The 23703-nt window shown below is 36.5% G+C and overlaps 1 protein-coding gene across 2 annotated transcripts in view; it reads right to left on the minus strand.

The window, feature by feature from the left end:
* LOC105568481 overlaps window positions 1–23703 on the minus strand; it is a 131504-nt gene that overhangs the window by 40176 nt on the left and 67625 nt on the right. For both annotated transcript variants that reach the window (XM_012024186.1, XM_012024185.1), the window contains 2 exons: window positions 13726–14180; window positions 12682–12919 (listed from right to left, as the gene is read on the minus strand). In XM_012024186.1, the coding sequence (XP_011879576.1) occupies window positions 12682–12919; window positions 13726–14180 (693 nt within the window). The remainder of the gene's footprint in view (window positions 1–12681; window positions 12920–13725; window positions 14181–23703) is intronic.

Genomic DNA, 23703 nt, shown 5'->3' on the forward strand with positions numbered 1-23703 from the left:
CAGACATGCAAAATGGTGTATCTGTTGACATCTCTCAAGATCCGATAGCGAGAGGTGGAGTCACGCATCGATCGATGAGAGACGTCGGCGAGCGGGGAGCAGTGAGTGGGCGAACGTCGCGCAGCGAGCGAACGCGCGACATATGACACCGCGCCGAAAAAGTTTTTCTGGTGGTAGGAGAATAATACACCATTTTGCATGTCTGCCGAGTCCGGCCTTCAGCTCCTCCGTGCACTTATTGGCTCAGGCGTTTTTCTTAATTACGCGATAATAATTACGGATTTTGTAAAATGGTATATAACTTTTCTTCTCAGTTTGACCCAATCTACTATAATCTTTGGAGTGGTCCAAATCGAATCCGACACCCTGTATATTAAAATGTACACGAATGGAACAGCGGCTTTTAGTTGCAATTTTGTACATTGAATGACAATCAGCGACTAATAAATTATTTTTGTAAATATAAACGGTACGACATTTATTGTTTATTAAAAAACTGATACTCTGGTCTGATCTACTTGATCTGATTTAACTTTCTTGTTTAAAACCACAAATTATATCACACAAATGTGAATTATTTTGCACGTGTTTGAAATCGGCGCTTTTGTTCCTATCTAAAGTTCTATCGACTTGAAATATTTGAATCTCTAAATTATAATCTCGTTATCGGTATTTGATAAAGCGAAAACATTATAAACCAAAGTTTATTAGCAAGCAACACCTATAACAGCTTTTTCCCAGGCAGTTAATGAGAAACGATGTAAGTTTCCTCCGCGAAACGTAGGGAAACTTCTTGTTATGTTTCTTCGTTGGGAAAGTAGCAAAAGCGACAGTCGGATGGAAAAACCGTGCTGTCGTCGGCACGGTTTAAATTGGACTTGCGAACAGCGACGACGAATTGGAGGTTACAGGTAACAGGACTGGTGGAAAAGGAGAATAAGAAGAATACGAGAGAGACCAGCGGTCGTGGAGACAGACTCCCGGATGTATAACTGCGAACCAACAGGTTAACTTGGCGTCACGACCGAACTTTCCGATCGATCTTAACGAAGTGTCGCCCTGTAACTTCAGTCGTTTACCGCTAACTTCTATGAACTTCGACTGCAGTCCGCAAAATGTACGGGCTCGGGGTGCGACGGCGGTCTCTGTGAATCTCGGAAAGCCAAGAAACGGCGAAGAATTGCCTCGATTGCGTAAAGTTTATTTATGTCAATCTCACGATCGTATTTGCTATGTCAGGAATTGTCTTTTGCTCCGCGAAGACGAGCGGAAATCGTAAACTAAAGGGCGAGCGCTGGTCTCTCCAGGGACAATGGGAGAAGATAAACTGCCGATTAGAAAGTAAATCAGAAGCTAATTAACACTTTTTGTTCATTCTTTTCGCAATTCTTTCAGCTTGCGCCAAGTAGAAATGAAAGCAAGGCTCCAGTAAAAATAACAATTTTATTTATGCGCTTTCGCGCAAGATTTCACAATGCTAAAAATACATATTCCATTGTTGATGTTTGCAAATGGTTTTCCATGTACGGAAGCCGGAGCGTCGAAAGCAGCACCGCAGCTACTTACGGAAAAAATATCTAAGCCGAATTTTATACTCGTCTCTAATTCCTCTCGAGTGAGAGTCGAGCTCGCAGATTGGCATCGCGGCGGATCCGTTTAAAACAATAAAACGGCTTTAGCATTCTCCCATGCTAAGACCCAGCCTTCCATTATCGTCGATTGAAATTCGCGGCCGGCGTGCACCCGAGATGGGCACCGGGTGGGGAATAAGATGTCGAGGGATTAATTGAAAGGGGGAGCCGCGCGCGCGATTGCTGCTTCTCCATCTCGTTACGACGTGATAACGAGGGCGACCCGGTGCACTTGTTTAACGAACTCCGATCTCCTCTCGGAAGAGCAGCGCCGGTTTCTTCGCCGGTGTACGGTTGCGGGAATCTTACAACCGTGGGGGAGATTGCTTCGATCTCGCTCCTATGTGAAAACCGTACCCTCATCCAGTTTTCAACCGGCCGTGATCTCATTAACGTGCCCGGTTATCTCGGCATGCTTAAAAGAGTTCCTGCCGCGCGCTCTATAATGATACGCCCCCACATTATCATACTAGACTGAAGAGCGATCAAAAAAGTACTCATCCGTTCCTTTCGATAGAATTCCGGGAACAACTCACTTTGGCTCCGGCTCGTTTGCGCATTCGTAGAGAGATGCAATATCTCAATATAAAGAGCTAAATCCGGAAGCAGAGACTATTCCCTCTACAATGCGAGCACTCATGCATCTCTCTCTTTTAACCATTCTTAATTCCAAATAGCGTCCTCTAGTCTTTCGCGATAAGTTGTCAGAAATTTTCCCAAATTCGTAATAATATTTTGAAATCGCAACAGCAATTTGAATTTTATTCCCACGTAAGTGCTCATGCGAGATATAAATGCATACAATAAATCTCAGCAATATTTGTGCATATAAAGATATCTAAGAGGTGTTTATTTAAGAGATTGCACGAAAACTATTAATTTACGAGATTTAACATTTTCGAGTTCTACTTGTTTCAACGAGGACGGTGATTCAACTCATAAAGGGTGACAGGCACTTTTGAATATCGGACAATGTACTGGCTCACACTGGTCGTAAATTGCATAATAGAATCCCGTATACAAGTTCGTAATTAGGAAATGGGCTTGCTCTAGCGAGTAGACACTTCTGTTGTACAGGGTAGAACTAATGGAAGACCAATATTTACTCGTGCCTTGTCGTAAGATATTACGTGAAAAGGGCATCTTCAAAAGCACGATATAGGGAAACGTAAGAACATCGAAATATGTCGTGATATTCCGTAGAAAGCGGGCGCCGAGTTCTGTATCTAGATATGAATTTTGACATGTTTATACAGAATCGACGCCCGTCCTCTGGACCTTCGAATATATGTATATGTGACTTGCCAAACTGAAATATTAAATATATGAGAAAGTTTCGAGAAACGTCGCCATAAATATAAAAAATTCAATATTACAGGTTTTGTTGAAATGTGCAACGAAAGAAATAAAGGAAAGTCGTCGATTATGAGATAGGCTTCTAATATGAGATAGCAGGTTACAACATCCAAATTCAATCAAAAATCTCTCTTCGCAACTGTTACACAATCTAACAATTAAGTTTTTATTCAACAGATTTCACTCCAGGAGCAATAAATTCATAGTGGAACCAACAGATGATGCCTATCGATGTAATAGAAACCCCGCTATCTCTTATTAGGATCTTATCGCATAATAGGGGACTTTCCTCTACGTATAACAAAATAAGTGGCACAGATAAGCAGAGTTGAAGAGAGTTGATATCAGAAATATAAGTTTTAAGTGATATTGGATTCACGTATTAGAAGAAAATATTAGTTAAACAGATGCATAGTTTGATATCGTAGTTTGAATGTATGGACAAAACTTTAAAATTACTTATATTATTACAAACCACAAGCTCGCGTGGCCAAATTAATCAATAAATTTCTGAGAAAGGGGGAAGTGTTTATTCCCCGGAGTATTTTCTATGTATCGCAATATAGAAGATTCTCTCTTCCTGTGTCTAAAGTTGCGGTTCCAGTGCAAACTTTCGACAGTTACGGTAATCCCATCTCCACTCTCAAACTCGAAACAATGTTGTCTACAGATTCCAGTCATGCTTAATCCGTAAGTAATAACAGACAATCAAATTAGGAGAATAAGCAATTATCAAGGTCTTGATAATGATCTATCCATTTCTTCTTCATAATCGTTACCACTTAATCAGAATCGACTGAGGTAATAAAGTAGCCTTTATTATATATAAAAGGTAAATCCAATAACAATTAAAGAAACTGGTAGCTATTGAATATATAACAAGGTTAAAATTAAATTTTATAACAAAAATGTACAATATAAAATAAAATTGAAAGATATATAATAATAAATATTGAATCTTCCATAGTAAAACGAGATGTCGTACCTTAATATTCATAGTTTCAATGCGAAATAATTCACTTTTTACGTGATACAATGCGGATTAATCAATACGTAGCGAATTATATCATTCTCTTAATTCTGTTTAAACCGTATCTGAATCTTATTGATCGCTGTGATTGTTTGCACTTAATATGCATTCAATTTGTAGACTCACCTTCCTGCCATCAATTGTTTCGGTAGAGAACCCTTCGAGTGAACGGTTTAAATGAGTTCAGATTGCAGGTATATAGATATTCTAACAGGCAATCTTTCATCTCGCGAAAATCTCGTGACTGATGCAACCGACATTAACCGTCAGGAAGTCAGTAGTGCGAGATTCAATGGCAAACGATTTAACTGGGAATGCCTAGAGGCAGTCTACCACTTCAACTAGTTAAATGATAGGTTTACTGAGGGTTGGGAGAGTACTATGACGTACTCCAACCTCAAGAAGATAATCGGAGGAGCTAGGAATTCCGTTAAGATGTTACTGGACAGTTTGCAAGTTTCTTGATAGCTTCAGCGATATTTGTCATCAATCAGGCGTGACGTAATGGAACTTCAGTATTATTTCTGGTTTATCAAATATTAATTAAAAATATGTTACGTTTAAAAATATTTATTTATCATTCTTCCCTCATGACAAGCCTGCCAAAATTGTTAAAAAACAAATTGAATTTTATTGAAATGTTTGTTATACATAAAAGTCTAACGAACGTGTACCTTTTCATATACGCTTTTGAAAAAAATTCGTACAGTTAATGTTTAAATTTCTAAGAAATTTTTGTGGCAAGAATTGCCAAAATGGTAAAAAAGTTTGAAATTTTTAGACTTTTATAATCTTTTATAATACTTTAACTGTTTATTTAAACTTTCTAGAAATCTTATGTTTTTAAATATGTCACTTCTTCTTATTTCTGTAAACCTAAAATCAAACGTAAGCTTTGAAACGCTTTAGTCTTCAAGTTTAAAATGAACACAGAAAGATCGTTTTTTATGTTAAACAACATATTTCAATAAAAATTAAATTCCATAGTTTTAACGTGTACCTCTTGTTACATGTCTACTTACATGTAACTCTTAGATTTTCATGATTAATAACGTATTTCGAGGAGAAAATTAAATCGGTTTTCCGCCAGTTGTCTAAAAAATTGTGAAACGTGCTACACATATTTTGATTGAGTAAACTGTATTGATTCAAGCTAGCGATTATAGAGCTTTATTGTGTATATGCGTTTAACTTTTGTATAGAATTAAATAAATAGCAAAGTATAATTTACTAAAAAGGTCTTGAAAAGATCACTTTGCCTTTACGTGCGTAAAAGCTGATTGATTTATGTTATACCCTTTGTGATTTGCTATAACTAAAAAAATTTTATATTTTTAGTGGTAGCTGGATATTTTCTTTCTGGGAAATAGCTACTCAAACAGCCATTGATTGAAAAGCCAGTCACCCGCACGTAGCGTGGAATATTTTACGATATTTACGAACACTATTCCTGTGTACACGGTGTGTACCATGTTCTGCGGCATTAATGGTAGAAAATATTGTTTCGTCAGATAAAATATTTAAAAGGTAAAAAGAGCATGCGTGTATGCGTGTGATGATGGTGGATGTTTATATGAATACGTATGATTGACTAGCCAGATAGATCTATATATTATTTTATCGGCGTGTATTTGAAGAGTACTGGTAAATATAACATTTTTAATATTATCATAAAACAGTTATCGAATGCTAGAATTCGCCTCTCTCCATCCACGATTTTATTTTCCGCGATGACTTCGTATGTTCGAACATATATCGTTTTAGGGTTGTTTGCAAAATAAATATCTGGAGGTAAAAATACGGAACAAACAGAATGGCAATGTATATAACGATAAATGCTCTCGTTCAGACTCATCTTTTCTATCCAAAATCTAGCGTGTAAATATAAGTAAGCCTCAGGATCAATGTTTTAGTTTGTTTTTTTTTGTTAACTTTAATCCAGCATTTCAACTGGAATATGATCGACATCAATGTTTGCGCACACCAATATCGTCAGTTTAAGAAATAAATGCGCATAAAGGCTGAACAATCCGGATATTGCGTTCAAACTTGAACGTAGAATTCACCACAGCTTCATGAGTTTTAAATCAAACAAACGCGTATCGGAAACCCCGGAAATTTAAATGCTATTCGAGTATTTGCACGTAAGATAATACCAATTAATAAAAGCAATAGATGAGAAACGTTGCCATAAAGAGGAAAAACGAAATGTGACATACGAGAGTGATGCGAGGGTAAATTGATCTGTCCCCCACCCTCGACTTTTCGCCTCCCGCGGAAATATTGTAGCGGTGTATCTTTCAATCTTGGCGTTGCTTTTCGTTTACAATGCGGACGTCGATTTACATATCTGTTCAATATCATTGGACGTAGTCAACACAGCAGCAACCGGAGCAATTGCGACGCTCGATAGTATCTACGATACGTCAAACACTGACATCGGACCGTCACTCCGATCGATCACCCTGGATTCCGGGACGACGGTAAGTTTGCGTAATCGGAGTTACAGTTCCGCAACATCCTCGCGATTCGCGAACCTACCGCGGACGGATTTCCGCATCAAGTTGTCTCGTTTGGTGCACGGGCGCAAAGAGAGAAATATCCGCGGCGAATTATTCATCCGCTTCGAAACCGCGAAAATATCGATATTCGCGCGTTCACCGGCCGTAGTCGGACTGGAATTTGAAATGGCGCTTAAGGGTTCGCGCTATGATAAGAGGATCGTGTGACGCTGTTACGTGAGCGGGCGAGCGTCGTGAGTGGGCATCGTTTGCGACAGTCATTGAGATAACGAACCCTTTGTGGTTGGAGTCATTTTACAACATCGTGGGAGACAGCCGCGGCTACTACAGCAGCACAGCAACTGTTAGATGCAACAAGGAACTGAGAATTTAAAAAAAAATACAAGTTGAGAGTCCGGGACAGCGCAGAAATTAATATGTATTAAGTATGATACCTTTAAATTGTTATAAATGGATTCTTTATAGAACATTAAAACAAAGCATTATTCATCAGAATCGATCTTTTAAATAAATTTAATTTTTATTTTGCATAACGCTGGAAATACTAAATAAAGTTAAAGTAAAATTAATTATTAAAAATGTCAAATAATGTAAATGAAATTTAAAACACTTTTCAACTAGCAAGGTATGAAGGCATTTTATTTTACGTGACCTACGCCCGATTTTCCGTCACATTTACCGCATTCTCTTGAATTGTTTGATAAAATCAGCGTTTCAGTACGTCTGACAACCAGTACTGAGGACATCTCATTTCGATTTTACGGTCAAGCAATCAATATAGTATAAATGTAATAGTATAATACTATAATAGTAGGTCTAAACCTTACATTAACAAAAATAATAATGCACCTGTGTTGCAATTAACAATGCCGCTTAATAAACGACAACAAATAATAGTAATTAGATGATTTTATTTTTTTTAACCAATGTAGAAAAATTGTTAAATGACGCTAACTGGCAAATTAAAGAAATTTATTGCGAAAAATATTACTTCTACCGGGGTTTGAACCTGGACTTCCGTACACTCTAGACGGGCGTCTCACCAATTCAACCACAGTGGTTCTTTAATTAGAATTTGCCAGTTAGCGCCGTTCAGCAATTTTTCTACATTGGTTAATCATGTACTGGTGTCAAATAATTCTTTGCCTTATTTTTTTAATATAAAATTTAGATTCACAATGTAAGTGATAAAAATATGAAGTAAAAGAAAAAAAATTACATTTTTTACTTATTAACATGTTCAACTAAAAAATTTCAGAAAAATCTCTGACAAAAAATTTACGACTGGCATACAAGCACATGTCATATATGTTCTTTAAATACTCGATTACGCGAATTAAAATGTTATATCAAATGAAGCAAATGTATATTTTTACTTGAGATAAAATTTAGAGATGATTAATTAAAATTTTAAAAATGTAATATACACGCATTTCGTTAATGTTAGAAAGTTATGTAAATTACGTTGTATTATTCAAGCAAATTATAAGACGAAGAAGTGTTTGAGAAGGACACGTGGTACATAGTGGTGGCAAAGATCCTTCTCAAGATTCCGTAGAAGTTTCTTGCTGATAGCCTGCCAAGTGACGACCGCGGATTGCCAGACGATGCGCGGGTCTCCATATATTTTGGAAATTCCAGGAACGTGACTTAAGATACTGTGAAGATATTTTGTCGTCTAGATTCAAGTTTGTCAAGTAGTTTAATTAACTAAAGGGTTTAACAATTATTCCACGACTAAACAATTGGCACAATAGCGCAGCACATAATGTTCTGTTGTAAAAAGAACATAAAAATGTGACTAAAAATGTGGTTCGAATAAAGTTGGACGAATTTGTGTTATGAGTCGCGTAATTTTATAATAATTGCGCGATAATTACTGGAATATTATTGATTCATAAGTAAAATGTTTTATTTATAGAGCTGCTTCATTTGTGAGTGAAATTATAATTTATGATCTTCAATTCATACATTATTATATTAATAATTAGTTAAAAATGTCCATATCCGGTTTCATGTTGCAATGAAATATTACAATACGTAAACATTTAAACAAATTATCGGAAATAACATGTGACATTGCAAACAGTTTGTGACTGCAAAAAGAACAACGAAGTACTAGCTCTATACTGAGAATTTTACAGATTCAGTTGACTGGCCCTAAACATGTAATTAGGACAAGATTTCTTGCAGTGATATATTAAAATTAAATACAGAAAATGTGCCATCTTTGTTTGAGCTGAATCTTGGTAACTTATAATATTACCCAGTATTAATATAGTAACTTTTACATTACTTTTGCGCGAAGTTTGTATATTTTTCAACTTAGCAAACTGCACGTCGATTATTTGTCAGCCTCGAAAAAGGTCTTTTGTTGGAACGGTAAATTTCGTAAATTCGATACTAATAAGCATGCTTTTTCGTTGTATCGTCATTCAAAATTTATTGCGAAAAGACATTCTAACCAGGATTTAAGTCTAAAACTTCCTACAATCCGCGACTAAATCATAATATGTTAGAATTATCGTTCCTCGATAATTAAAATAGTTAACAATGAATATCGGATAATACAGTGGAAGCGGTTGTCATTAGAATGAAACTTCCTTAATTCCAATCACGTCGGCATTAAGATAATTATGTGACGTAATTTACATAGGAGGCCTTAATATGCTATAGTCACTTCTCCGAGTGCAATCACAGTTATACAATCATCATTATGCAATGGCAAACTAGTCCCTTTGCCAGAGCCAATTACAATTTCTTGCTTGTTACATCGAGCTTAGCACGGAGCGACGAAAAGCCGGGTTTAGAAACGTTTCAATGTACGTTTCAATACTAAATGCGTGTGTGTGAATGCGCGTGACACGTGTGTATGCGTGTGTATACGTGTGTATGCCTGTGTATGCGTGTGTATGTGTGTGTATGCATGTGTATGTGTGTAGTCATAGAAAATAATTATTTAGAGAAATTATTATATATTATTTAAATGTTACGGAAATTCTATTTTACAATAATGACGTTTATAAACCATTCCAATTTTATTTTAAATTGGAGAAGGTGTGATTAAACCTACAGATGACTACAATGCTCTTTAATACACTTCTAAACAACGTTTATCATTTCGTATTTAAAAAATTAAATTCAAAATAAGTAATCGGAAAAAGAAATTGCATCTGCTGTATACAATGGAAATATACTAAACAATATATCAGCCGTCGAAATATCACCGATATCTTTAGGGCTCGACACATTTGTTGTTTTATTATAATTCTTCTCGTCAAAGTGCCATTTCCTTTAGTTTTACGACATTGTGTATGGCGATATTTACTGTGCGCACGTCCATGCTTCACAGTCTGCAAGATTTGGTCGAGGATCGCCGTAATCATCGTGGTCGCTATTTTAGTACACGCGAAGAAGACTCGATAACTCACGAGCGAGGCTCGTCGACCCTGACTCAAATTCAAACAAGAGCCAGCTGCCGCGCATTGCCTAATCCGACGCATCTCGAGGTTCCAAATTAAAGAGAGATCGACACAAATTTCTACAAATTAAATTATCAGTGCTATAACGATTACGATTCGTATCGATTTATTTGATTTAATTTTATTTTTATCTATTTCTGAACAAAGGTAAACGTAAATAAGGAAACATGTAGAATTTGACAATTATAATTAAATGTGTAAATGATGGATAATTTTTTCTGAATACTTTTTCTGCAAATGGATAAGTCAATCTAATTGGTTATAATTTGGGGAAAAAAGTAGAGCTTCTCCGAATCCTTTGAATCTTACACGAGTGAGTAGCTCGAAACGGAGAGACATTTTTCGTCTGAACGACTAGGAGCAGCTTCTCCAGTCGTTCGTAGATACATCGATTCGTTATCGAGATATTGCTTTCGTGCAGCCACCGACAAGGAGAGTGGTTGGATTCACGAAGATTTATGATTTCACCGAACGTTCGCCATTTTTTTTTCTTTCTCGACTTTCTACCTACGATCATCTAGCGTTGCTACGTTCGAATCTGCACAAGCATAAAATGAAAAATCCCGTTTGTTGTGCATTATTTTCGCTGACGCGGAAGATAATGGCGCATAATGAAGGAATATTGTTGTGAAGCTTTTTCGTTTTACTGGTTGTCTTATTTAATATAATAGATTAAGTGTAATAGACACGTACAGAATAAAAAGCAAAGGTCAAATTCTTGATTTTTAATATTATCATTACATTGATAATATCAGTTATTGACAGTTGAAAAAGTTGATATTATATCTATTTCAAATTTCCCAGAGAACAATGTAGTAATCCTTCAATTAAGTTCCATCGTACTATATCTATCGTTAAAAATGACTACTACGAGTTAAGTGAAAACCGTGATCGTTGGAATAAAGGAGTCCATTCTGCGTTTCTTCCGCTTTGCAGCTTCGACTCTTTTGTGGGCCAGTCTAGGAAAATTTACTATCTTCTCGCGGTATCCTTAGCCAACGAACCGAACCACCGGGATGTATCAATCACTCGAGGCCTCTCCTACTCCCCCAGAAAGTTCAGTCATGTTCAAGCTACGAAGTTGCATTAAACTTATACATATGAAACGAGGAGGGAGGGGGCGAATAAAACATACAGTACTTCTACAAAGTTTCGCGGTATAGAATAAATATGAATGAAGACAGTTTCGGTAGTCATGTTCGCCATTATTCGACAATCATACCGGCATTTTTACGAGATATACGCCAAAATTCATTTAGCAGATTATTCTAAATAATATTCTTTTCACGTTGTGAGATTTATGTTCTTCTTATTATTGAGCTTGCATGAGAAAATTATTGTGATTTGCGCAGAAACGTATTTTGAAGATTAAAAGTATTGTGTTCGGAACATCTCGATATTTCTCAATAAACTGTTATAGAATTTTCAATACAATTGGATTTACCATATTGAAGTTTATGGTACGCTTCTCGATCCAATTTATAAAAATTTAGCAATAATATATTTGTTTTAATCAAATTGTTTTCATCTTCTTTTGTGGCGCTTTGAAATGAGTTCATATATTGCACATAGTCTTTACAAATTTTCGATTTTAGTGTACGTAGCAATTACTCATAACAATTAAAAGTTTTTATCGAGAATTAAAGCTTGTTTCAGATATGCCATTTATCGTAAATTAATTCACAACTACATCTGTAAATTTTTATTTATCACAGAATATAAAGAAAAAAAAACAGATTACCAATGGATAACGAATTAAAATTTTACTAGTGTCGCTATTGTGAGAATATAAAGAAACACAAAGCTTATAAATTTACGTATACGGCGAATTTAGAGGATACGGATTGTGATATTATAGCATTCATATATAGATAATAACCAGATCGTGCCATTATAAGAGATAAGTCCGGTCTAACGCTCTTTACTTAACCGGGATTTTGCTCGAAAGGAAACGATGTTTGTTCAAAACATTTGCCCCGGGATACCAGAGAATCGTGGATCAAAGGTTTTCCTCGTCCGGAAAGAGTTCGCCATTCCAACACGCTCGCCTTTTTTCCCCGCATTATCAGCGAACGGTGCGCAGCAGTAAAGTGAAATCTGGCTAGCGTGTTCTTGCCGCGAGCAATCTTGTAAAAGTTCTCTCGAAGCTCGCTTGAAAATCGATTTCTCCGGGAGATACGATATGTACGTGCGGGAAATCGATTATTGGTCATTGAACCACCGCCGCGAAAATGATTGTTCCCTCAATATTCCGGTCGGCGATGCGAGACTCGCGGTTTAACACACAAGCTATGATTGCCCGCTAAATTATTTATCTTGGATTAATTCGAACTTTGTAGACTCCCCACAATCAATCACAGACTTTTAACTCGCGACTGATGTATAAATAATGTATTATTGCTCTCCCTTTTTACAAATATTTATTACAATTATGAAAACAGATATTCATAATGATTAAGGATAATTTTTTAAGATTTCGATTTAACGTCTGTTTTGTATTGACATAACTACTCAAGTTAAACCACGCAAGTTAAAAGATCACGTTTTTATTCTATTTTACTCTAGATATAATATTTAGATAGAGATTTATTTTTAAATTGCCAATTTGCCTCTTTTTAGAACTTAAGTTCTATTGTTTTTACTGTAAGAGAGCGACTTACCTTCCAAAACTCGAACGCAATTCGTCTGATTCGGATATGGATCGGGATAATTCGGGCTGTAAAACTCCCTCTTTGTGTCGTCCCCGATCTGAAACTTCTCGCAGATGTCCGGGATGTGTCTCATGTGGCGTCGTGACATGACGATGTCTTTCATGGACGTCGTCATCAACATCGTGTTTACCAAGTTCTCGCGCGGGAGCGTCTCGAGTGATAGTCGTGTCTCGGACGTTGGCACTATCTGCACACATTGCAAAGTCACATTTGAATTTATATGCGAGGTTCGTCGTACAATAAAATAACGTACAGTATTTTTTACAACTTATGCAACGGCGTTTTGAAAAATTGCGACACGTGAAGATGTTCGCGAGATTAACCTCAGCGCGAGAGGACTCTTCATGGTTTTTCTTGTCGCGCCCATATCGCATTAATTTGAGCTACGCAAGAGCGAAAATTTATATGATCAATGGATTATGAGCCTTTAATCCGAGATATTAAGTCGTTAATTAAATGGGAGCCAGATTCCGCTTTGGCAACTGGTGTCGCAATACCACTAAATTATAGTTATCGCTTGCATTACGATATTGGAAACGGGGCTGAGTAATTACGACTGTTGTGAGAAGTATCGATATTGGTAAGAGATATATCGTACTGAGCATCCTTGCTATTGTGTGATACCGATATCTTACTTGATGTTTAATTTGTTCATAAGTTTGAGGTAATCGGTCTAGTTTTTGCAAAAATCTATAACAACTGTTCGCAGACATTGCTACTAACTTTTATTTTACTTTTAATTTAATTCTCTTCAATTGTTAATAAGACAATTTAAATAATCCATTGACCAGATTATTGTGACTTCAGTTACAGTTTCATTTTAAGAACTTAGTAAATCAGATTATTAAGATGAAAGAAAAAAAGATTAAGATAAGAGAAAATCTAATGTAGTAATCTTGAGACCTATTATATTATTCTTGAACATTCGGAACATCTGCAGCCTTAATCGCGACCAAATAAGTGCTACTAGCTACGAGATTCGGTACGAATTACGTCATAAGAGCTTCTGGAAGTCGACGAGGTCCTCACGAGGTGATAGCCAATCGGCGACGACTGCGGGGACGATGACTCGATGGAAATCCGATTGGACAGATCCGTCTGGCTCGTTTCGTTGCTCCTGGAGGAGATGGACGGGTTATGGCTTGTGATCCTTGCGTCCTCGATGTCATTGCCCCCCGGCGACTGCATCCTCTTCCCGTCCTCGTCTTCTTCAGATCTCTCGACCACCGTTCCCAGGAAACTCAGATCCGATCGAGTTCCAGGACTCGATCTGTCTACGCTCCAAGAGCTAGTTTCTGGGAGCTTGCCATTCGAGGGTCTAGTCTCCCTCGCGGCATGCTCTAGACTCGAGGACGGCCAGGATCGCGGCAACGAGGATCGACTGGTTTTTCGAGCGCTGTACGTGCTCCATCGCGGATCTTCAGTTTCTCCCGTGGACGCTCCAGTAACTAAAACAATAATAGAATCGAATAATCAAGTATCAATCAGTATATCAATCGGTGCATCAATCAGTTTCATTGTCAGTAGTAAAATATTAATCCAAAGTGTGTCCTAATAGCCGTTAAATGGAATATTTCCGATTGTGTTGTCGCTGTTGCTATTTAAACATTTTAATCCAGAATAACATGGGATAAAGTATTGAAGCTATAAAATCAGTAATTAAATGCAATATTAGTATTTCTGGGGTAATTAATAAAAGTCTTTTAATGAGTACATAATTTTTCTTATTACAATTCTGCAGCCAACACAATACAATCCAATACCAATCAATCGTAGTATTCAGCTGTACATAGCTGAAAAAGGAAAAAGACGTGTTGTCCTCGAGAACAATCGATTCTCCCATTTTAATGCGATTGGACCGAGTAACGATATATGAGTAGCATGCAGGAAGGCGGGCAAATTGAGCGTTCGAATTCCATCCCTGAAAAGAGCGCGATACCAACGATTCTCGTACGCGCGCCTTTTTAACTTTTCGTCGTTCTCTTTTTTAATTTCCAACGCTCGGTCACTAACGAGATTTAACGTTGTCGCTTGCCCGTGCACGAAACTGCAGGCAACTTAATTCGCAATAAAGTGATCCGCCTTGATTTAACGAGTGGGGAAATGCCGGCCTTTGTGTCTCTCTAACAAAAGCTGTTTGCTCCTCCCTCAAATTAGAGCTATTGTCTATTACTTACTACACAGATCATCGCAGAAATAAGAAAATTCTACAAAAATACAAAAATTTATTTTAAATCTTTCAAAAGATGATGAAATATCTTTATAATTAATTATTTTGCTTCAAATCATTTCTTGGCAACAAAAGTGCATATTCTTTTTTTCCTTTGCTATTTCTTTAATATGAATAATCCACTTAATATGAACGCGAAATGAGATTCAAACAGTTGCCTCTTCACTGCTAAATGCACGATAAGGATATTAAGTTAATTCGCGTAATAATGTAGTAATACCTTAAGGAGAATACTATTTCGTATATACCGTCTCTTTGTCAAACGCATATTGCATCTTGAAAAGGAAGGTGGCTACCTACATTGTATTGCGTTTTGTGCAACATTCAGACGAGAGCATCTCAATATAAGACTTTAGAGCATTCTTCTTTTCTTTTTTATGAGGTCGATACAACGTGCTTTTTCTCCTCGGGCTAAAACTTGATAACCTCATACGACTGCACCACCATCTCGGTGGCTAAGTCCTGTATTTTACTGGCGAAAGCTCTTGTCGTGTCTGACATCATGAGAGGCTTGCTCACAAATTTTTAAGTCGATGTCTTACAAGAGGTTTTCCCTTTATCGTGCGATTTCAAAGTGTGATAAGGTAAGTTTCTGACCGGAGTGCTTTTATCCTGCACTTCGGTTTTGATACTTTTAAAAGGTCTACCGGGCGGGTATTTCGTCGGTCTCGAGATACTGCGTATGGCAAGTTGAGAATAATTTATGCGGACTTGAATAAAATTCAATTACTATACTTTTATATGATAATACTGCGACAAAATTTTCAATCTATTGCTGTGCTATCTAAAATAGCGCTGACGTCACAAGAATATGTACGCACTCTTTTATAGATAAAATTTCTAGGTGAATTTATCCACATAGTAATGTAAGTTTAATGAAAGAGAGCATGGAATATATATTATCTTCCGTTAATCGTTTCAATTACTTTCGCAAATTTGTTCTTCTCGAATGCACTCGGTATTTATTAAATCGTTCTACGCCGATTATTTCCTCGCGATTGCCTTGCGGTTCATAAACAACAGGCTTTATGCATTCCGACATTATCGGTTTCTAAACTCAGGATGAAGACTCGGCGGTTCTTATCGAGAGCAACTGCGCAAGGATAAGGTCAAAATTCATTCGCTCCATTTACCACTTTCCTAGGGACAGAATCAGAACGTAATAACCTCATCCAGTTATTGTTGTTAAGCGTAGAGTTTGCGGTAAAGCGTGAAATCAGTTCCATTCTCTACGCTCTACAAAATTAAGCTTCTGAATTTATAAAGAGAACAAATTTTTTTTAAATATCGTAATAATTTACAATCATGAGCCAATATCCTCTTTAAATAATAATTTAACTAATTTAAAATCTGATTGATTTAATGTTGCATTAATATTAGGTTGATCGACTGATTTAATATTACGTTTAATATTACAACGTGATGTATTGATTAAACGATTAAATTGCAAGCCAATTTAAAAAGTATTTAAAAAAAATTTAACTCGCTCTTTTACTTTACGATTGTTGCGCAATTTATCAATAAATCGTAGCTGCCGATAATCGTTTATTATGGTCAAGTTTATAACGTGTGATTTTTATTTACAGGCAAGCTTTTTCATTCATTGTAAAATTTCAATAAATCGGTTGTCGAAGATAACTTCGAGATAAACCGTTGAATTTCGAGAATTTCGTACGACGCCATGTTTCAGAGGCGTCGAGTTTCTAAAAGCAGGAACGACGGCGGAAATCTACATCCACCTGCAGCGAGTAAATCAGATCCTCGCCTGCTAGGTGTCTCGTTCTCTCTCCCGCTCGACTATCTACCTTCCCGTTTCTCGGCAAACAATTTTGTAGTTTCTTGTTTCTCTTCCCTCGCACCATCTTTCGCGCGTTAGTTCCTCTTCGTCTCGCGTACGAGAATATTGCAACATGCCCGTGATAATCCCTTTTTCACTCAAGACATTCATCGCGCTGTTTACATCATCACTTTTTCCTCAAAGAGCGCATGTTGCCCATCTCATCTGGAAAATGGCCGCATTGTGCGCATCTCGAGTGAAACGAGCGATACTCTTGTGCTCACGACTAGCAGCATAATATTAATGATACATAATGTAAACTAAAAGAATAGACTTGAGAGTGTAAACTTTCTCCTCTCATCTTCTATTGTTTATTAATGTTATTAATTCCGTATGTATACTGCCTTTATATTTTTATGATTATTATTGTAAAGTTACTGTACTTGTGAAAAATTATAATAAATGAAAAAATGACTCTATTCAGGCTATTTTACGATGCTGTAATTTTCACGGGACCTAAGGTATTTTGAATTTTCTAAGGTGAAAGTAGTAGTTGCTCCAAGTTAAAGAGGAAGTTCTCTGTGGTGGTTGTTTATTTTATAATGTGCAACATCTCAAGCGGTCCCCTCGGAATAGCTTGAGTATGAATTAACTTTATTTCGCGTGAAATACAAATTCATTCGTGAGATTAAAAATTTTTGTAGTCTGGGCGATATCCGGCGAGCAAAGGGAATTTAATAAACGTAGTAAAACGATGAAATAAAAGTAATTACATACAATCATTAAATATCAACAGACGTAAAAATTGTGCGATTAAAAATTAATAAAATCTCAAATGTAATCACTGCACGTACGAGTATTTGTTTGAAAAATATCATAAATTCGTCATTCCATTATATCGAATGTGTAACGAATTAACAATAACATTAAACAAATATTAATAGAAACTGTTGCAATTATTTAAAAAAAACATGGCAAAAAAATGGTTCATCTGTGCCTGCATATTTTGCGATTATACAAGGTTACAATTGTTTCTAACTTTAATTTCTAAGAGCATAACAGAATCTAGCATAAAGAATATATTTTTTGCATCCTAGTTTCGGGAAGCAAAATACGTAGCACGAGAAAGCATGTCAGAAAAGAAAGAGTTCTCACGTCTGAAGTAACTTGTATTTGAAGTACTTCAATGCATATGCAAACCTTACCAGTTGATAACATCTGACGTTTTCTCAAGATAAAATTGCGAAGCGTGAAAATAACAATTCTGCTTTTAGCCGAAGTTATAATCGTGAAATATGGTAACTGTCACCAAATATTGCGAAAACGCTCAGAGAAAAATTTAGTTTCAATTTAATTACAATTTCTATCTCATACGATTCTTGCATTGTAATTGTATTACACTATGGTGAAAACACCAAAAGTGAATAGCCTCATCTCTTTCCAGCCGTCCCCTTAAAAAGAGACAAAGCCGTTCACTTTTAGCATTTTCACCGCATTGTAAGATACAGAATTGACCCCCCCCTAAGTCAAAGCACGTGAATTACAAACTTCTATGAGTCACGGGATTAAGCACGTTTGATGTTTTCTGTTTTGGAATAGGGATCTTTTTGATAAAATATAACAGATGCATCTCTCGCGGTTTTAATATTTGGAATAACCATGCACGTAGTGCGCATCTAAATATTTTTATTTGTAGAGAATACAACATAGCGCGCAACATCTTCATGTAAGGATGTAATATTTCCGTCCATCTGCATGTCTTCCCGAGAACGTATATGTATTTACTACGTGCGGTCGTGTATATTGGCGAATGCCATTACTTGTATAACCTCCCATATACTCGGAATGGAAAACCCACGAAGAATTCCATTTTTCCCATTCCCCGTTACGGATCCCCTTGGACATTGTTTTCACAAAAACGAAAGCAACGACGTGATATTCATGCTTCCACCATGGAATCGAAAAACGCGCTAACGGTAGGTGCGTCTCTTCGTCTTTATGGTCAAAAGGTCTGCCTTTTCATCCTGTAGATCAACTTCCATTTTAAAAGTAAAGAAAACCGCGATACGTTTTACTTTCGTAGAATCGTAGATGTCATGTACACACAGCGACTGTAAATAAGTGACTGAAAGGACGTTCCTTCGTAAAGAGAAAACGACAGAACGAACAAACAATTTAAAGTTTCAAGACACGAATTAATTTTGATCCTTCTTTCTGAGATTTTTTTCGATCGTTTACTTCTTAATCTTGCCAGAGCTCTATGCGCCGCCATCGTAAAAATGGCTTTATCTCGCGAAGGCTGCTCGTAATTTTGCTATATCATCGATAATTTTCGAGATAATATCTAACTAGTCTTTCTCGCGTCCATTAAATCGACTTTCTATTAAAGGGAACGTCCTTCATCCCGAAGGGGATCGTTGACATAAAATTGTGCTCACACGGTCCGTGCCTCATCGAGCTCGTCGACCCGTATTTCTGCCTCACGTTTACCGTAAAACGAGATCACTCAATGCGGGCCCTTTGTCCCGTAATAAAGTTAGCGTTTGTTTGTTATCGACGACCCGAAAAACGCATTGTACGCATTTCCGATTGATTTCACGGTGTCTTTTCTTTTCGACAGATTCCTTCTATGACAATCCTATTATAAAAAAACCTTTCTGTCCTTTCAATAAAATGTTACGTCACTCTCAGTAATTCGTCTTTTATTATAATCTTCCTTAATTGTTTGCTCTAATTTTATTCTTCTCTGTCTTATTGTAAGAAATGGACAAAAACAATTATGCCCAATAAGGAAATTAATGAATTGCCGTGTGACACTGGACAGACATTTTTCTCGATTTCTATATAAGAAAAGCTACCCAAGACAAAAATTATTATGACAGCATTCTGGCGATGATGCTGTTCCCCCTAGATTTATTATGCGACTCCGGAAGTTAGTTACAATACTTGGAAAGAGACAAGATGCCATACTATTCCTTTTACTTTTTACCGAGTAGCAAGAAGCATTGCGCCGAGTGGGCCGTCAAAGAGGTCCATTAGCAAGAAAAAAAGTAAAAGGAAATGGATGACGGCATGACAACGCATAACAAGTGCAAACGCATTAGAAGACCAATATGAAATCAATTAATAAGTCGATGTTAAATGTACACATATAATTTGTGTGTGTGCTAGAAAACGTAAAGGAGGAAAACGAGATATATTAATCGGCATCTAATTAATTGAGCGTTTTGCATTTAATTGGTGACGTACAATAAATTATCGAGTCAATTATTTTATGTGCATTTTCATAAATTCTTCAACGAATAGGAAAATCTTTTATTTATAGTCATCTCACTTTTGGTCCCGTCTTCCATTCGCTGGCATAAATGCCACGCATATAGGAGTCAGATTTATTGTCATCCCATCCTCTCCTCTTTATTCTCAAGTTCTAACGACCCTCACCGATACAAAACACATTTCGCCAACGGTGATTCGCGTTTCAATCGGCTTTAAGATCTTGGCAGAACAGCTATGGCAATGGTCATTTTATGCTTCAATCTCATTGCTTCTGTTGGCAAAGTACGAGAGCGATATTGCCGTATTTCTACCAACACAAGCTCTAGCACACGCATTGCAGAAAAATAATTGTAAATCTAAATGTTACATGTATTGTTCTATGCGCAAAATGCAAAACATCGTTTCTAGATTTGGAGATACCCAGGGAGATTTTTGCAAAGAATCATCAAAAATAAAATTATTTACAAGAAGAACATTTTACATTTTGTCATGAATTAAATTAAATTAAACGTTCAATCATTTAAAAGTAGATGCACAAATGTGTAATAATGTAAAATATTGCTCTTCGTAACGTATCTGTATAGTGTGCATCTCTTAAAAAAATGTATATCAAGTTTATAATCAAATTATTTAAATCAACTCAACTTTTATTCTACACAATCCGAATACGATCGATCAATACTTCAGCGGCTAGCCAGTTCTCACGAAGTTACAAAAGTAATATCGACCAGAATTTATATGGTGCCATGTAATAAGAATAACGTCGGTTCTTCGGAACAGCGATATTTCCTTGCGGGCGATATTTTCTCCCACGATATTTTCGTGGAGCGTCGAACACGGTTCCTCGTCCAATCCCAATTCCCCGGGCTTCGCTTCTTTTATCAACGCATTGCCGCTAGCGCGCTGACCAGGTCGGTCAGTCTCTCTGACCGGTTCGCGAACGGGTCTGTCTCTAAATCACTTACCGAATAAATCTTTCCTGAGTTCACGGCCAGCACGCGACATGTATTGAATGTACAGCAACGCAACGGTGTGAATTTATGACTAGATGATACACATCCTGCTATCTCGCCCGCAACAAGAGATTCATCCGTACCTTTTGCCGCACACTTTTTGCAATCTTCCGCATCTAAAATTAGTTGCTTTTGATACAAGGGATATATCGCGGTCTAACTTTAACGAGGGTTTCACCTAGATAGCATATTGTTCGGAATTTTAATATTCTGAGTATAATATATGTATATTTTTGGTATTAACAAATTTTTTTAGTTCGAAAATGTGAACATTATCATTCCATTATTAGTTTTCTAGCCGTGACGAATGAAAAATTGCACTCAAATCGCTACGTATTTTTACTTTGTCGTAATAATGATTGAACGTCCATTACCCAGTAAACTCGGTGAAGCCTGAAGAACCGTCAATAATGTACGACATGTTTACGTTGCTTATAAAGCTTGAAATTTTGCAGAAGCACGATTCAATAAATTTCCGAAAGGATCCCGATTACAAAAGTGATTAGTTTACATTACCATGTGTTGCAACACGATTGAAATTAATCAAAAATAAATAATCATTAACGACAAGCACCTGTATGGCAAGAACGTACGCGTGTATAACTGAAATAAACAATCAGACCAGGTAATATTTGTAACAACAACCATTATTTTCCCTCGTTGTTTTTTATTTGCATTAACTGCAATTTGCTCTTACGTTTCGCTACAAAATATAAATTGCCGATGGGTTTCCTTATTTCACGCCCATATTATAGTTTTCTGCTGAAACATGTGGAATCGTAAAAATAATAAGATAAAATTGTAGTTACCGAGATAATGTGTACGCGTAACTAAAAAAAATAATATTTATCACTCGAGCACTTTTGGAATATGTAGAGAAATGTCCATTAAAGATACAGCTTATAGCTGCCGTCGTTTTGAAATTTTGACCAGTCACGAAATATGGAGCATGTAATCCATGGAGCATTATTTTCTCATGTAACCGTACGTTTGTGAGACAAGCGTTGAATATGTTTAATACTGGCCGAAATAACGCGTCAGGCGAATTAGTGGGAAACAAAATACGTTCCCATTTCGAGCTTGACGCGGCTGCTGTATTTTTCTCGAAATGACGATGGCGCATAGGAATCCGTGGACATCGGAAATCGGTATCAAGAGCAAGCAAGTGGGAGGACATTTCCGTTAAAACTGCGGGCTCGAAGCCAGTATCCGCCGTAAGATAGAAACGCAACCTTCGATCTTTTTTCGGTCCGCTCGATTCGAGCATTCGAGCCTCAGTATCTTTCACGGTACTATCGATCTCTCTTGCGAAGCGAGAATTTCTCCCGTCGTTCGTACGAACTGAAATTGTTTGGGAAAGACCGTAATATTATATGATTCAAATATAATTGATTTATCTTGCCGTTTATTTGAGATGCCAGATACACAAGCAAGTAGAGAGGCCGTTTTACTGTACAGTTTTCATTTAAAATTTTTCGCTGTAAGCTAATACTGGAAATGAAGTTTTCCAGTGATATCATTTTAACAGATGCAACAAATATCTTCTTGTGGATATATTCGATGCACAAACAAGGCGAACAGTACGTAATTACATAATAAAATATTTGATAAAATACAGCTTTTTGAATTTGCGCGAGTGTCTTAACAGAACTAGGCGTAATAAATTAAAAGTGTCCTATTATGTTATTACAGTAGTTATCTTTTTAATTTCCGTGTGTAAAGGACTTTTTCTCCTCTCAATTTATTAATATAGAAAAATATGTTTGGAACGTTTAGTCAGATTTTTCCAATATTAATAGAAATTTAGGTACGCAGTTATTTCATGCCTTTCGCCTCTTTAAATTATTTTTATTTGTTTTCATAGAGTAAGGAAATTCCTTTTGTTCCACGTAATTTTATTATAATATCCTTCTCTCGTCTTTAAACACGTGGAGCGTTAGTTTCCAAACCAACGGATACCGATCGATAATTTTAGTTCCAGTTCTCAATCTCATTTGCGAGGAATATAAATTATTGTTTGCCGTTCTCTTTCTTCCGGATGAGCGCCGGAGTATTTCAGGAATCTGTTAGGGAAGAATTATGACCGCTTTTCTACGGCGTGGCGAACGCGTTGACGGCCACTAAGTTGAAGACAAAAACATCCAGTGAAAAACGAGCGCATCACTCCCGAATATTTTTACGGATCTCGTCCTCAGCTTCGCGATCTACAAGCATGTCGCTTTAATTTCTTTTCCTAGAGTGGGTGGCTTTCGGATGCTTCATGGTCTATGTACGAGAGATTTACTGCCAAATAGCGTGCGATAACTTACTACAAAATTTACATCTTTACCCGAATTTCATTAAATTGTTATTACAATTAAATCGTAAACTTTATAGATATTATTTTTGTTTATAATTTTTAAAGATTGCCTCTATAAAAGTCTATAAAGACTGCCTCTATAAAATTTACTGTATAAAAACGTTATAAATGATAGACTTAAATTTATAAAGCGTATAAATATTAAGTGAGCATTAAATTAATTATGAATTCTTTCAATAAATTTGAAATGCAAATATACGTAAACTTCCCTGATAATATTAATTATAGTTTAATACATTATACAAAACGTTCTTCTTAATAAATTACTCTCTCTCTCTTTCTCTCTCTCGCTCTCTCTCTCTCGTAAGAAATGAAG

The sequence above is a fragment of the Vollenhovia emeryi genome, unplaced genomic scaffold (genome assembly GCF_000949405.1).
Source record: "Vollenhovia emeryi isolate VEMERY1.0 unplaced genomic scaffold, V.emery_V1.0 DF939129.1, whole genome shotgun sequence".
Taxonomy (NCBI): domain Eukaryota; kingdom Metazoa; phylum Arthropoda; class Insecta; order Hymenoptera; family Formicidae; genus Vollenhovia; species Vollenhovia emeryi.